At 38.8% G+C, this 17,566-nt stretch overlaps 1 protein-coding gene across 6 annotated transcripts in view; it reads right to left on the reverse strand.

The window, feature by feature from the left end:
- NNT (nicotinamide nucleotide transhydrogenase) overlaps positions 1-17,566 on the reverse strand; it is a 74,212-nt gene that overhangs the window by 17,426 nt on the left and 39,220 nt on the right. For 5 of the 6 annotated variants that reach the window (XM_026716307.2, XM_026716339.2, XM_026716316.2 and 2 more), the window contains exons 11-19: positions 16,469-16,630; positions 15,085-15,195; positions 14,371-14,516; positions 12,271-12,466; positions 11,695-11,928; positions 10,313-10,473; positions 8,033-8,212; positions 4,228-4,387; positions 1,703-1,784 (exon numbers count right to left, since the gene is read on the reverse strand). In XM_026716307.2, coding sequence (XP_026572092.1) covers positions 1,703-1,784; positions 4,228-4,387; positions 8,033-8,212; positions 10,313-10,473; positions 11,695-11,928; positions 12,271-12,466; positions 14,371-14,516; positions 15,085-15,195; positions 16,469-16,630 — 1,432 coding nt within the window. Of the gene's footprint in view, positions 1-1,702; positions 1,785-4,227; positions 4,388-7,202; positions 7,264-8,032; positions 8,213-10,312; positions 10,474-11,694; positions 11,929-12,270; positions 12,467-14,370; positions 14,517-15,084; positions 15,196-16,468; positions 16,631-17,566 lie in introns of those variants that run through there. The other variant, XM_087927317.1, reaches the window with a different exon arrangement.

A 17,566-nucleotide genomic window follows, 5' to 3' on the forward strand; every position in this document is an offset into this window, starting at 1 on the left:
CTGGTTTTGTGAGTGCAGGCAGCATTCAAAAAACACCAATTTGAACCTCCAACAGCTTACATTCTAGGCAGCCCCAGTAAGTATAACAGCTGAGGCACAGAAATCCACTGGGCTGTGTGAATCAGCTGAGCTGAGAAAGATGGAAATATAGGACAGGATAGGGCAGAGGCGGATGAGCGGGGCCAGCTAATGATCAGAACTACCGGTTGGGTTGAACCAGTCTGAACAGGCAGTAGCCCACCACTGAAGGTATGGCAGCAGAACATACAGAACAAGACTCACAGCAGATATTTTCAGACTTCAACTGCATCTCTCAAATGTATTACCTTATTAATTTACTTGGCATCAATCTGCGTTATAAAACAAAATTTGCTTCCAGCTACATGCCTTTCCAATCAGGATGTCAGGATTCTAGCAATCGCTCTAATTAAATCATGATTCTCGAGCCAAACTTCAAAGGATTTATTAGAGGCGACATACTGATACAGTCCTATATGAAGCCAACTCTGGCATACATAATTTACAATCACCTGTGAACAGGAGTGGGATTCAATTTTTGTAAAATCGGGTCTGTGGGTGTGGCTTAGTTGGTGAGAGTGGCTTGGTGGTCATGTGACTGGCTGGGCGTGGCCAACTCAACATCACTCACATCAAGGCACGCATGTCCTCGCCTGGCCTCTCGTGACTGTGGGGATGCTACAACAGTCATAGGGTGTCATCATTCACATTCTCCAATTAAATATTTTCACAGGCAGAAGCTCTGGTATTTTAGTCTTTGAAAGATAAGAGTTGGAACGTTCTTTCCCTTTCAAACTGCTGCAGATTTCCTTCCTCCCCCCTCCCCCTTTTATGGCAACTACTAAAACATGCATAGGAAAATTTTATGAGTTGACACCTTAACAACACACGGAAATCGAAGAAAATGGAAGGAGATAATTCAATAATTAGATGCTTCTAATTCGGCTTTGTATTCTTAGAACAGAGTGTGAAGGAATCTACAGGTAGTCTTCATCTTTCAATCATTCGTTTAATGACTGTTCGAAGAAGTTACAATGGCACTGAAAAAAGTAACTTAGGACTGTTTTTTATATTTATGACTGTTACAGCATCCCATGGCCATGTGATTAAAATTCAGATGGTTGGCAAGTGGTTCATATTTATGAAGGCTGCCATGTTCCAAGGTCATTTGTGACCTACTGACAAGCTAGGTCAATTGGGAAGCCAGATTTATTTAACAACCATTTTACTAATTTAACAACTGCAGTGATTCACTTAGCAACTATCGCAAGAAAGATTGTAAAATGGAGCAAAACTCACTTAACTATGTCACTTAGCAATAGAAATGTTGGGTTCAATTGTGATCATAAGTTGAGAACTACCTGTATTAGAATTTTTGGTCACATTGGTTACCTTGGACATTTTATGGTAAAAGATGAGGTAAATAAAGAAAATACATTAATTAAAGAACATAAGTTTTTACCAGATTTTGAGGAGCCTTGCCTCACTTTTTACCAGAAGTAAGCAAACCACTTTAAGAGGTATCAGCATGTAAAAGATCCCAGCATTAGAAAAGCTCTCAAATAAATTATATAAATTTTATTATTTATCAGAAATCAAAAATAAGAAAAATAAAAATTCTGCCAGAACAGTGAACTCTTAAAACAGACAATAGAAACCACCAACCAACCATGTATCCACTGACCTGACTTTCTTGCCTCCTTCCCTCAGCATCTTCACTAAATCAGCAATTGGATACTGAGCCTTTGCTGCACACAGGCCATATCCTGCAAAAATGAGGAAAAGATCCAAGATAAATGATGCCTTTGAATAAAACTCTGGTTCTACCAGAATTTAAACCCACAACTTTCATGTTCCAACTATAAAGATACAATATGCAAGAAAAGATTAGTGCATATTCTTAGTTAAGCACCTCCTGGTGAGTATCCTAATTAGTGATGGGATTCAAATAATTTAACAACCGGTTCGTGATGGCCAACCTGACCCTAGGTGAACCGGTTGTTAAATTATCTTCCCCCCCGCCATCAAAGTGGATCCTGGGCACTGTGCTGCAATGGAGAAACGAGAAACGGAGTGGCCATCATGAAGGAAGGAGTAGGAACAGGGAGAAGAAAGAAGGAAAGCGGCCTTCTCTTTCCATCACGCCAGCCGTTCCTTTTCCCATTTCTCCATTGCAGCACAGCGCAGCACCTACGGATCCACTTTGATATTTTGGGGTGGGTGGGGGGTGGGGTAATTTTACAACCTATTTGCCCAAACCAGTGCGAAACATATGAATCCCACCATTTATCCTATTGCAATGGTCGTCAATCTTTCCAGCTCTACATACCATAAGAGGAGATGGTTATGCACGCACACCTGCTGCTTGCACAAACTGAGCTTCACACGTTCATCTACCACTTGCTTGGCCCGGTTCCTAATGCGCCACAGCCCGGTACCAGAGCATGGACCGGGGGTTGGGAACCTGTCCTAATGTGGATTGGTTTTCTATTGCAATGCAGCATGGTCCAGGTCCCATTAATTCAGTAGTACTGTCTTGCAAAACCCAAGAAACATATTTGCTCTGTTGCAGTACGTGCCTGCAGAAATCTCCTGAATCTCCTGAAGAACCCAGGTCATTCCCATCCTGATAGCTTTCAGGAATCTATTACAATCCTGGCTGTTCATCCACGTTTGAGGGCAAAGTGAAGGTTGAACTCTGCTTGATAGATTTGGGAGGGGGGGGTATATATTGCTTTAGGGGATTTCATGATCTCTTTTTCTCTTTCATAAATTTGTATTTCTAATTGTAAGCCACTCAGAGTCAGTGGGAGTCAAGTGGTCTAAAAACTCTAAATGAAATAAATCTCATGGCCAATTTTCCCATGGTATCCTGGTTTAAGTCTACCCTCATCCATGGAAATTCAGTGGATGATTTTGGGGGCCATTATCAATCAATCAACTTACTCCATGAAGTTATTCTGAGCAAATGATTTTTACTTTTATTTTTTTTACTCTTAGGATCTATCTTGGCTATAACTTGAAATATTATATTCAGTCAACCTACCGCAAAGTACTTTTTTAGGAAATAGTCCTATGAACACACAATTGTTGCTACATAGAATGCAATTATCAGAAGCAATGCCAAAACTAAGATGAGAAAAAGTCAAGATAAGAACTTTGGGTTAGAGAACTCCAGACATATAATTTATACTGTACACTAGGAGTCAGGAAACATACAGGTTTAAGTTATTCTTGTGTTTATTGCAGAGTAGCTAGATGTTTAAACTGTATTTGGTATTTTTACCCACCCACTGAGTCTTTCCCAAGAACCTGGGATAGGCTGTTATTCTTTGATGATCGTAAATTTATCATTGGAGGATAAGTTGTTCCAGCTGTTCTGTACATTGTTGACAAATGCAAACAAATGACTTTTCCTTCTCAATTCCCCTATGCTAAGTTTGCATGGATCTCAATTTGTCCCTTTGGAATCAGGCAGTAAAACTGGGCATCCATTTCATTCACAATCTTGGCTACATCATTAACAACGTCACACAAAGATATGACTGGATAGGTGCACCATTCCCCTTTTCATTCCTTAGACTAAGTCATTTAAACTTTGCTGTGACGTGATTCTCTTAATATTGTATTTTATTTATTAGATTATTATTTATTAGATGCTATAGAAGTTTCCGATGGTATATACACCACCCTACCATCCACATTTTCATTGCAATAGCATTGGAAGTAAGTTTGGGTTAGAGACAATGAATGGTGAACTTCCACTGCTGAGTTCAGACTTCAACCTGAGTCTGCTCTACAGCATGACAGAGAAGCAGGTAGAATTCAATAGTGTTCCTCAATACACAAGCAGAGGTGAGGCCATGATCCAGGCCTCAAACAGTACAACCTGATGCAGTTCTCCTTTTGGATCTTACATTCTACATTAAAATCCGAAGGAAGGAGTCTTTTGGCATACCTTCATGTACTCTTTAATAAGAAGAAACTTGAGTTTAAGAAACCCAAGAGTATAAGAGTAGAGTATTTCTCTAGAGAAAGGGAGTTTTGTGTAATCCCTATGATCTTACTTTTACATGCTCTGTTATGAGATGACACTGCGGGCATAAAGTTAGTTTAATGGAAGCCTCTTGCTGGCCTCAAACAATCTGTACACTTGGAAATTCTCAGTTTACATTCAACAGTTACAGAATAGGAGCAGCCCAATTTCACCTGGAGTGATTATGATGTTATTGGCTTCCTTTATCATATCAACTGCACCATCCATATTCACTTCTGTATGAGTGCCAGTAATTTCCATTGGCTTCCCACCAGCTGTTGAAGTAGTACCATATCCTCCAAGAATCACATTAGCAAGAGAGCGATTCATAGCCTAAGGGAGCAAAAAAAAAAAAAAGCATAACTGGGTGTTTTGAGTAAGTTGACGTTTAAAACCAAGCACAATGGACACAATTCCACAAAGCTATTATTTCAGCAAAGTGTGTTTTTTTGGTAATGTCCTTCCTTCATCCCACTCCAAGTTTTGATTTCCCATAATATTCCAACCTCAAGATGATGCAATTATGCAAATACCAAACATAATTCTACCTTAAAGGCATTGGAAGATATCAAAGGTCTTTCTTTGGAGAAATATGAAAAAAAGAACAGAAGGCAGAACAGATGAAAAAATTAAGGATTACTGAAAAAAAAGCATTAAGTTCAATGCACTTACTGTTTTCATTATATAAAATAATAAATTCTTACTTTTAAAAATATTTATTTAAAAAGGAGGGGAAGAGAAAGTAGTACCATCATTATGTAGAGATTATTAAATCTCCTCAATCAGTTTTAGTAGGTATTTTGTTTCTAGGAACTCATTTATATAGATTTATCGACATCTAGTGGCCATCAATCGAAACAAAAGAAAACTAAAAGTGAAATGTTTTAGCAAGTTGTCTACATACAAGAAACGCCCTGTGTTTATGTGTAATTTACAGATACCTTGTTTCCAACATGGTTTTAACCTATATGTGTGTCTTCTTGTCAAATATGTAATCAGAAAATGTTAACAGGAACACAGAAAAATTCACTCTTTGGATACTCACATGAACACATCCAGTATCCAGTATTAGACAGTTATCCCTCAGCAGCAGAGGAATAGCAAATTTCTGATATTATAGTATTTAATCAAGCTGCTGCCCAGTCTATTTTTTTGCTCAGGAAACAGAATTGACTCAGATGTTATTCGATAGAGATGTGGACATACAAGCTATCTAATAACATTTCAATCAGCTGTTTTCTAAGGAAATACAGAAATACTAGAGCGTTATGGTATTGCTTAGAGCCATGTGATCTGATTCACTGCACAAATTGTTTAAATGAGGTAAAATCAAACTAGTCAGGGCTACTAAAGAATTGGTCCTTGCCAGACAACCCAATAGTTCAGTAGTTTTCTAGATTTCTTTTGTCTTTTAATGACCCTACAATCCCCTTACATAAGGGTAGAGTCAGGCAACTGAATGGAGCAGTGTTTACTGGCCGGATACCCTTCCTATCGCCAATGCAGGGTTCACAGCTGATATCTACTCATTGTGCACAGAGAGAGAAATATCTGCCACTACCGAGGATTGAACTAACAGCCTCCTGATTGTGTGGCAAGAGCTCCACCTCTAGGCCTCTGCACCATTCTGAGTAGTTTTCTGGAAATGCCATCAGGAATAGACCTAATACAGCTTCATTCCAATTTCTACTTCTGCTTTAACACCCATTCATATTCACTCCAGATCTTGCCCCACTGTCACTTAAGCGCCTGCTCTTGCACCTTATCATTTGCAATCATTTCTTAAACTACGGTGTGCTTTTGGTGTCAATATGGGGCAAGAGGAACTTCTATCTCAAACACCTAGGAGTCTGCAGTATTCCATATATCTAATCTGGATGCCCCATTCCTCTGCTGGAATGGCCACAAAATGTCTTAATATATCTGCAGAAACTTGGCCCAAACAGAGAAATGGAAGCACATACAAACATTTCCATATACAAAATGAAAAGCAGCAAAATAACAAGAAATAAGATATCTTAAATCTCACTTATAATACTAAAAAAACAGCCAATCACACTGTTCTATTAAACCAGACTATTTTTCTCATACCAGGCAATTGCATATAACACCTGGCTGGCCTCTTATCCCAGGTCTATTCATCCATCCTACCATTCCTATTTTGAGCATGAATTCCTACCACCTAGGCTAGGCTTTTACCCAGGAACTGCATCACTATCCTCACTACCACCCAAACCCAGGCAAAAGAGAGATGCTTTTTACCCTTACTCCTTCTCAAAGAAGCAAACCAGACAGGCAAAGTTACTTTCAAGATCAACACATCCTGGAGTTGGCCTGGAACCTGCTTTTGATCTGCACTAAATTTCCACCCAACCTTTCAAAGGTCTGGGTGATGGGTTTTCTTTACCAGGCCCTCAGATGCAAATGATTTAATGATTTGTTTATTTATTTATTTTATACTTTTTTTTCAACTAGCAGATAGACTTTTGTAGATAGATATATTTGTGAATAGTACCAAACCGTGTAAACATTCTATGAATAAATTACAATAACAGATTGTTTACAGAGGGCTTTGAACTTTAACCTTGGTACTGTTTAACCTGCTACCTAAATTTTTCTTTCATATATGTAATGTTTGACAGGATTGCAAATAGATGTACAAGCTCATAAATTTGAGGTCTGCTTTGCAAAGGGAGAAGCTATTATTGTTGCAATAGATTCAACTAGGATAATATGTGTTTTTGCCCTTTGTTTTTTTTAATTCACTTTTTTAATATTTAGTAGCTTTTTGCCACAAGGTTTCTCTCTTCTGTAAAGATTTCCCTCTATGTAGAAAACACAAAATACTAATACTATACTAAGAAACACTTTTCTGCATAAGTTGCATTATAAGCTCTTTCAAGAGACTGCTTAATGTTATCTTGGTATTCTGACATGAAAGAGGCTTCCAAGGGAGCTAATTAGACCTCAGTGATCAAGTGGGATTCCTAAGAACAATGGAACATTCTGGAGTTCCCTAGAATATTCTGTTTCGAAAATAGGTTTTTTTTTTCCACGTACTTAAACCTTTGCTTGGTTTATGTTCATTTATATTTGGCAAGGTTTGGCTTAAACTTAAAGTATTCTGTATGCTGAATTTGAATGATACCTTTAACTGTAATCAGGAATGGATGGTTCATTTGAAAACTTGAAATCTTGTGGAGGAGAAGCTGAAGGCAGCAAGCAAACAAGTTAATCGGCTCTTCTGATTAATTGTGGCATGTAAACAATCTTAAAAAGCAAATAAAATATCTTTATAACTAACTTGCTCCCCACTTTCCACCGCTGAGTAAACTAGCACCCAAAGCAATATATGGTAGTAACAACAGAATTAATTCTAAATGAAATATGGTGAGTTAAAACAAATTAACAGGATTCCATAAATTAAACTTTTTGATACTTTCATCTGTTGAGTTGAGATGAATTGAAGCAAGCCCCTGCCCAATTACAGCTGAGGAAGGAACAATGCAATTTTTCTCTCACAAAAGAATCCTCGTCCTTCAGATATGTTTTTCTCAACTTTTAAAAGCTTTAAAAGCTGCCTACAGTATTTTCATTTTATTGAATATTTTTAAAGAATCTACTTAAGTTTCTGTCCTGCACCAATTTCCCTCCTCTCCCTTTCCAAATTTTATTAAATTACCCGTGCAGTTTTATTTATATGATACTGCTAGCATTGAACATTAAATAGTCACATGGCAAAAACACAATTTTGTTCTACATTGTTTTGTGACATTCATGTGCGTACCAATACTATCAAAAGATATACGTGCAAAAATGAGGAGAGGGAAGAAAGGAGAAAAGGGTTAAAAAGGAACTGACTGAAAATGTTCAGAAAGGAAACAAAATATACAATACAATAGAAAGCGTTTCCCACGGGCAGAGAAAGAGTAATGAAAAAGATAAATGTTGGAATGGGCATCTCCAAAATCTCCTTACCACACACATGATATGAGACAGGATGGCCCCAGAAAAACCAATCAGGGCACCCACAATGGTTAACAAATTGTTGTTAAGCAGGAATCCTTCAGCACAGAGTGCCCAGCCGGAATAGCTGTTCAAGACAGTAATAACAACAGGCATGTCAGCCCCACCAATGGCAGCTGTCAAAGTAACTCCCTGTGAAAAGGAAAAAAGACAAAAATTGAAATATTAATGCAGACATTATCACTAACTTAAAAACATTTGTAAATAGAATCCAGAGCTTACAGACATTATCTTACTTTAAAACAAAACCCATAGAATCTTTTAGATATACCAAATGTAGCATCAAAATCAGAGGTGGTATTCAGCAGGCTCTGACCAGTTCAGGAGAACTGGTAGCAGAAATTTTGAGTAGTTCGGAGAACCGGCAATTACCACCTCTGACTGGCCCCGCCTCCATCTAATCTCTGCCTCCTGAGTCCCAGCTGATCGGCTGGATCTCCTTTGGTTGCCCTGCACAGGAGAACGGAGCTGGAAAGCAGGGTAGCAGGGTAGGGAGAGAATGGAGATTTTACAGTATTCTTCCCCTGCCACGTCCACCAAGCCATGCCCACAGAACCGATAGTAAAAAAATTTGAATCCCACTACTGATCAAAATAAAACAAAATTTAGATGATTATATAGACAATGCTCTACTTATGAACCGGTGGCATTCCAAGAGACTGTTTTAAGTCTATGAAGAATAAAAAACATGTACATTAAAATTATTACTTTATAATACGCAAGAGGATTTTCAGACTGTGAAGTCTGGAGAAGACAGGAAATGATCAGATCCCAGCACACTGCTTACATAAATGGGGTGCCAGAAACTAACCCCTTTCCACTTTCTACTGACTTCCAGGGCCTTCTAGGTTAGACCTGTGGACAGGTTTGTTCGAAACGGCAAAAGTTTGCAACTTGAAAGTTTTAAAGTAGCATCTGTCCATCTCTGAATGTATTTTTCAGAAATTCCTTGACTTATGACCTCAGTAGTGGAAAAATCATCATAAACAGTGCAGTCATTAAGCAAGACATCGTATGACTGCAACTTGTCACCTTCCCTGACAGTTTTCCCAGTCTCTGTTTGTTGGAAGCCAGTTGAGAAAGTCCGAAGGATACTGCAACCATCCTCAATGCACAATGATTGTCAAGTGCCTGAATTATGGTCACATGACCACAGGGGATGTTGCAACTGTCATTAAGTGAGAGGACTGATTGTAAGTCACTGTTTTCAGTGCTCTCTAAATTTGCCACTAAACAAATGGTCATGAGTCAAGAGCAAGTTGAATTCATAATTGAGTTTTTAATATGTCCATGAGGAGAGCCTAAAAGAATTCTGCAAAGCATTACTTACGATTCCTTCACTCTTTATAAAGAACTTGTTTAATTGCAAAAACTCGGCATGTCCTTGAAACCAGACTTAACCTCAAAAGGAAACCTCCAGGTATGTTGGATTGTAATTCCTGGAGTTCCTAGATATCTTTGCCTACAGTTATACTAGCCAGGATTTCTGGGAATTTTCATCACACAGGAAGATTCAAAGCTAGAGAAATCTGTTTAAGTCATAATGTCAGAGTTGAAGAGAATTTTTGTATGCAAATCTGCAGGTGCATCTGGAACAGGAACATCCTCAATAAATTCCCAGCTTTAATATAAAGTTTATAAATATAAAGAGTCACGTTTTTAAATTCATTCTTTCCACTTTTGCTCTTATAAGGACAAAGTTTTTCTTAATCAGTGATTGAAAATATATCCATCCCATGAATTCTAACCTTTTTTTTAAAAAAAAAAAAAATCCAGCTCCTTGAAGATGATGATCATGGCTTCAAAATCTAAGGGATTGGTTTGGACAAACGTCAACAGCACTTTTTCGTGTGGTTGTTGATAAAAATAGTATCACCAACATGATCGCCAATGTCCAATGATGGATATGGCATAAGAAGATCATCGCTATTTAGTCCCTGTTACACAAGCTTTGTTTTCCATAGCTTTGTTTCCCATACTATTGAGCATTTTTGCTATCATTCTCTGAAATTACTTCTGAATTTATATCCTTCTTAAAAATATGTGTTAACCCAAAAGTCTTTAAAACTGTCTCCACCGAATATTTATCATCTTGGTTTATGTCTCCTTTTCATTAAAAAGCTCTTTAGAATTCTCTGTACTCAGAAGACAGGACCGATCAGGTTATTTACCACACCCGGTGAAAATGTGAAATATCTCACTATTTATAATTTATTATAAATTCACACTTACCATTACGGCAGACAAGGCAGATACAGATCCTAAGCAAGTCAACCCTGTTGTGTAACTTGGATCCATCATGTACGGAACCATTCCACCTATGCTTAATGTTAACAAACTAGCATTCAGAAAGTGTCGTCCTGGTAAGAGGAGTGGGGCGGAATTCAGGACACCTATAAATGTGAAAATAATTTAATTTAAATTTCTGGAACGAATCAGACACAACAAAACAAGTCAGGATGAATCCCACAGACCCAATATCGGGTCTCTTTTTTTCCTCTGTCATATTAACAAAACTACATCCTATACGTAACAATTCACTATAGGTTGTCCACAGGGACCAGATACTTAGCTAAACATTGTTTTTCTACTAATTATCCTACCATGATTTCAGTGATATGGGCCTTATGAAACAGAATGCAAAGCTGCTAAGAGAGTTGCTGCAAAGAGAAAAACACCTGAAGTGTTTTTCTGGTGAGACTGGTCAACCTGGTCTACCCAATTATGGGATGGAGCATACTCCTTCTGCTTTCACCTTTCATCCACAATCCAGGAGCCTTCACAGGCAGTCCCTTTCATGACAAACTATTTTTGTGTTGCATTTACTAACTTTATTTCTTTATCAGTAAATATAAATTCAACATAAAAACACCTGAATTTATGACAAACCTTTATTCATCTAATAGATTTGTATTTTCCAGGAGCTCAAGGTATGCCCTCCTTCCATTTTAGTCCCTCAATAATCCTATTCAGTATTGTAGGCAGAAAGAATGAGACAGAAAGAGTTTACAGATTCTCAGAGGACTGCCCTCCTAAGAAAATCTAAAATCTAGTATTTTAATTAAATCTAGTATTTTAATTAAAACAAAGGGTAGGACTTAGGGCACCATAAATATTGCCTGCATTAATACTTTGTATTTTGCAGCTATCATAAATGCATGAGAAAAAAAACTTTCCCAAGTATTTCTGTTCAATTATACTTTGCAGATGTTTCTCAGATGATCAGCATAATCTTCACTTGTGTAAGTAAGTCTACATCTGGCCTCTAGCCCATCTAGGTCCATTTTGTCAATTATTAAGCAAAACATAGTTTTCTCTGACATGTTCATTTTCCATATGCAGCACATTTTGATGCATGTGAAGTAACGACAAAATCCATGCCTGACACTATAAAACCCATATATCGATCAACTACAGTTTTTAAAAGTAATGATCTTCATATGCACTCTAATTATAATTATGGTATTTGAAATCTAATGTCTCTAGAGAGTAACCAATCTGTGAAAGATTGTTTAGCATCTTAGCACAAATTAAGCTAAAGAAAATAGATAGTGAATGTATGTCACGCACTCTTATAAAAAAGAGCACACTATGGAAGAAAAAGGGGAGTTTACCCTGTAGTTTCCCATAAGCAACAAGAGAGCCACTGAAGGTTACACCTCCTATGTATGTGCCAAGATAGGCCACAATCTTTGTGAGGCTTGCAGCTGGATCAGTTGCAAAATGGGGAAATTCAATCATGTACTCTGCGACACAAGTGAGAACAGCAGCCAAGCCAACCAAGCTATGGAAAGCAGCCACTAGCTGAGGTAAATCTGAAATCTGGATACGTTTAGCAATTGTCAGACCTGCAGAAACAAAAAACAGTTGCATGTTAACTGTGAAAGGAGATAATATTGCTCGATAATTCAGATCAGAGTACACACCATAGGAACAACTGCTTCTTCAACATCAGCGTGACTTGTAAGCTCTGTCATTGGTGTTTTGCCCTTTAATTATATTTAATCAGAAATACATTCTGAGGAATCTGAGAGTCTAAACACAAAAAGGTAAGGAGCAGGTTTCTATCCTATTCTAACATTCCTATAACTTTTTCAAGTAGACCTCCTTTCCCATCACCTAACTGCAAATGCCACAACAGAATTAGGTAAGTCTTCCAAATCATGCAAATCCTTTTGCTTTGCACTTACCTATGGTGCCACCAAGGGCCATCGCACCCGACATCTGGGCCAGAAGCTCAACTGATGGTTTTAGACTTCCCAGGGTAGCTGCCAAACCTCCAGCAACACCTATCATACCCAAAGCATTGCCAAGTCGAGCTGTTCCTTGGGTAGAAAGGCCAGCCAGGGCACCAACACAGCACAATCCTGAACCCAGGTACATCATCTTTAAAAGATGAAAATAATATAGACATATATATTTTTTTTAGAAAGGACTTAAAATTGTAGATTTGACTGGGGTACAAAGCACTGCATAGTTGGATTTCAAAATCCTCACAGCAGATACTGCCCATGCTCTTCAAATACATTTCTGCCCAACTGAGATTTTAAGCAAATCTGGCAGTTTGCAATGGGGTGGGCTAATGCCCGGAGGACATTCGTTCAGCCTGTTCAAAATAGTTGCACTATTATCAGCGCCAAGAAAGGACAGAACTGATTATAACATTTATACAGAAGACCCCTGGACAATGAAATTAATTCTCAACATAATACATTTTACATAACGATTGGCTGCAAAGGAAAAGAAACATGCTCATTAATGATCACATTTTTTAAAATATCAATACAGGTTTTTTGCCTTTGCTAGATCAGGCTTTGTGATCTGATAGAACTGAAAAATGATGTGTTCTGCTCAATGGATTTTGTCATTGGAATAAAGCAGGTGCTAATTTCATTCAGGGGAATAAAGAAATATACCAAGAAATATGTACTTCCTTCTGTACAACTTCACTTTGAAGCCAAATCCCTGTCTGAACCAACACAAACCATGGTTAAATTTAACCAAGATCTCCTTTTAACCTGAAAGCCTTTTCTGAAGATGGTTTCTGATATTCAAGTGTAGTAACAAGATACCTCTGAAATTGCTACAAGGAGTATAAGAACTTTTGAGGCTAACAACTTCCAATTCCGTCAACTGAGGTCACCATCATTCCAGTCTAAAGAAGTGCATTAACATAGGAAATAAAGTTTTTGAAAATAAAGATATTCATAAGATAGCTTTCTTCTTTCTTCCTACCAAGATTATACCAAGAAGTTACATTCCACTAGCTACATGAGCCTCTGTGGCGCAGCGGTTAGAGTGCAGTACTGCAAGCTACCTCTGCAGCCATCTGCCTACAATTTGGCAGTTCAAATCCCACCAGGCTCAAGGTTGACTCAGCCTTTCATCCTTTCAAGGTGGGTAAAATGAGGACCTAAATTGTTGGGGGCAATATGCTGACTGTAAACCACTTAGAGAGGGGTATAAAGCACTATATAAGTCTAAGTGCTATTGCTATATCACTGTGGCATGGCTGCTAATTGTGCAACTATTATATTGAGCACTGCCGGTTCCAATTTCATCTCAGCAAAGGAAACAATAGTTGGTCTTAAGTAAAACACTATTTAGTGTTTTACTTAAAACACACATCAAAACAAGGAACACAAATTATCATCAGCCTCCAATCCATTTGCAAGGATACAGTTCTTGCAAGTCCTCAACTTACAACCACAATTGGAACCAGGACTTCTGTCGCTAAGCAAGGGGATCATTATATTGATTAAGTGATTTTGTAAGCTTTTTGTTGTAGACATTAAGTGAATCACACGGTCATTAAGCAATTCTGGATTTCCCCACTGATTGCTTGTAAAACTATTTGGGAGGTTTGCAAGTAACAATCATGTGACACCCCCCTCTGCCCCCCCACAGGACCCCACAACCATCATAAATACATGTCAGTTGCCAACTGCCTGATCTTTTATAATGTGATTTTGGAGGTGCTACAGTGGCCAGAAGTATAAGGACAGGTTGTAAGTCATTTGTTTCACCACCATTGTAACTTTGAATGTTTACTAAACAAATGGTTGTAAGTCAAGGACTTTCAGTACTTGTATATGAAGTACTATAAACATTATTCTACATGTTCTGGACTCCCTTTTCATCCTAGCAAGCATAGAAAGACATCAGACAAGGGTAAGATTGACTACACCTTAGCAAATCAGCATCAGATGGCCTTTCATAATCTGGTCACCAGACTGTAGACTTGTATTTAAAAAATGGATCTATGGATAATACCCGAGCAACCTTCGTACCTGTTCAATGTTATAACCACTTTGCAGTGCTGTTCCATATCCTCCTATAAACAAAGCAGCAGGCAACAAATATAAATAGTTGAATTCAGGAGGGTCAGTAGGGCGCTTGAACATATCCAGCATTCTCTGAGTGACCAGAAAACCACCTATGCCACAAAAAAATAAAAAAATGATAATAATTAGGTTCTGAAAACTTAAAAAGTACTTTAAAACATAAATGTGTTATTATAGTGAACCCACAAATTCAATCAAATAGGAAATTGTCAGTTTTCCCTATAAAGGACTATTATCTATGTATGTAGCATTTTGATATAGGCAAGAAAAGCAAGGAATAGTTCAGAACAATTGCTATTATTGGAACTTTTGAGGCATACCATCAATTACATGAAAATAATGGTTCTGGCCTCAAGAAACATATCAGCTGAAGATTATTGGAAAATCTTGTGGCTGTTAGCTGGTCTTTCGGATGCTCAGAAATTGTACAAAAAACATGCAAAGAAGCCAGGCAGAATGGAAGATATTCCATTTACAACATCTGACGTATTTTGCTGCTATTACCCAAAAGTTTCAAACTCACTTTGTTTGCTAGAATCTCTCAGGCTCTCCAAGCGCTCAAGAAAATTGCACCTTATGAGCTATTCTATTTAGCACCACTTTTGAAAACACAGGTTTCCCGAAGATAGGAAGTAGAAAAGCTAGGAACCTGCTTGGTACCTGCAATGTTGACAGAGGAAATAAAAGCAGCAAGGACAGCAAGGCCCTGAGGCAGAGTTCCAGGTAAGTATTCCCCTCCCATCAGTGCTAATCCGCCAACAGCAGTCAGCCCTGTTGAAAAAAGAAAAACATCAACACTGAAATCTTTGTAGCAAAAGAGAAGCGCTTCTGTTTGCAGGACACAATTCTGATTATCATAACTAATTAGTACCAACATATCCTCCAATAAATTCATTTTAAGTCTTTAATTACATAGGTGGACTCCTCATGGTACTGATGCCAAAATATTCCTTTCGTTTCCTCAGTCCTTCTTTCTGTTGTACTCTTTCTCCTTTGCTTTCCACCCGTGTGTGTGTGTGTGTGTGTATGTGTGTGAGAGAGAGAGAGTTAGGCTTCTAGGAGGTAAGAATTGAAAGTTCAACAGTAATTCTAAACATGTTTAGGATCTGAATTGATAGGTTTTGTTCATTACTAATTGACTACAAGAGCAAATCGTAGATAAGATGAAGTAGGTCTAGATTATTCCTTTTCAGACATATCACTCAAACTAATGGCAAAAATAGATAAGGAAAGACAAACTTTGAGCTTCAGAATATATTCTCTAACAGAAAACATGAACTGTATCAGCTGTAATTTCATTCACATATTTTCATTTTTAATGTATAAAACTTCCTCTCAATCACGATTAAGAACAAAAATATTAATGTTCAAAAGAAATACTGACACCAAATGTACTTGTTCCTGGATAGGGACGTCTTTCAGATGCTCATGTCCTAGCCAACTCATGCTTTATATTCTAATGCATTGTGCCCTTGAGAACCACTCAGAAATTTCACCTGGTCCAGAACCAGCACAGCCAATTATGCCAATTGATATATCCATGTGAGACTTCTGCTCCACAAGCCACACTGGTTGCCAGCTTGCTTCCAGATGTGATTCAAGATGCTGATTATGGGCTATAAAGCCCTAAATGGCTTATGGTTCATTATTTGAGGGATTCCCTTTCTGCCACAGTGTCTGTCCAATTGATTTCAGCTGACAGGGTTGGTGTATTCCAGGCTCTTTAATCAAACAGGATCCAGGAAGCATGCCCTTCTGTTGCAGTGCCTGCCTTCTGGAGTAAGATTGTCTCTGGTATCCATGTGGCTCCCACCTTATTGGCATTCTGTAGGGCTAAAAGACCTGATTGATATCCCAGGCCTTGGCCCAGACTGGCTGGACACCCTGCTGGCTATTGGAAGTTGTGGGATGTTTGAGTTATTAAGTGAATTTACTAACTTCTTCTTTGCTAGCTCTTGTTTTTGTTACACAGTATGTCTGTTTTTATTCTAGCCACCCAGAATCCCCTCAATACCAAATCAAATCAATAAAGTTATAGTCATACCTGAGATTGCGTTAGTCACTGACATGAGTGGTGAATGGAGTGCGGGAGTCACGCCCCATACAGTGTGGTATCCAACAATCCCAGCCAAGCCAAAGGTTGTCACCATCTGAGTAAAAGCTGAATTTGGAGCAGCAATACCCAGCCCAAGCACGGTAGCAAGTCCTGTAAAACAAAACAAAACACATTCAGCCTTTTGGAATACTGTCATCACCTCCCTGTGAATGGAGGCTAAGATGACCATTGCCTGTCTCAGGTCGGGGGTGCTAGAGGCAGAAAATATACATTAACTAACTGGCTGGCTATCTATGGAAAACAGCTCCCTTAAACCGTTGATAGTGTATTCTCATTAGAGACAGCCACTCAGTTTTGCATCCGTTTCCAGGGCCTTGTCTAACACAGCCCTGAATAAATGAGTTCACCATTCCAAGCAAGACTGCCAGAGGTATGATTCTAAAGGGATTTACCCCTTAACACTTAAGACACCTGTCAGAAAAGCATCTAGATCCGTGATGGTGAACTTATAGCACACGTGCCACAGATGTCATGCAGAGCCATTTGTATGGGCACAGGAGCCGCAGCCAAACTTACCTGCACTGCATATGCGCGCACCTCCCAGCTGGTTTTCAGCCCATTTGAGGTCTTTTTCGGCCTCCCAGAGGCTCGAGGGAAGCCTCTGCAACCTTTGGAGACCGAAAAACAGGCCGTTTGGTCACTTCCGTACTTCCCGTTTCGTCACATCTGGTATTTGGAGGCCAAAAAACGGACTGTTTTTCGGCCTCCAAAGGCTGCAGAGGCTTCCTCGAGCCTTTGGGAGGCCGAAAAAGGCCTCAAACGGGGCAAAAATCAGCTGGGAGGCACACGCAGTGCCGGTAATGGGACGGCGGAGGTATTGCGCGCACATGCACGGGGGCGCAGGGGGTGTTGCATTGTGGGTGCCGGCATGCACGCGTGCTTTCGGCACACCACAACAAAAAGGTTTGCCATCACTGATCTAGATGAAGGGCACCCCACTTTAATTTTTACTGATCCTAGAAGACGTCTGGAGACAGGAATCTGATCTATGATGTTAATAACTGTCCCTAGAAAATCTAGGTGAAT

The sequence above is a fragment of the Pseudonaja textilis genome, chromosome 2, assembly GCF_049901715.1.
Source record: "Pseudonaja textilis isolate UNSWEBS1 chromosome 2, rPseTex1.2, whole genome shotgun sequence".
NCBI lineage: Eukaryota > Metazoa > Chordata > Lepidosauria > Squamata > Elapidae > Pseudonaja > Pseudonaja textilis.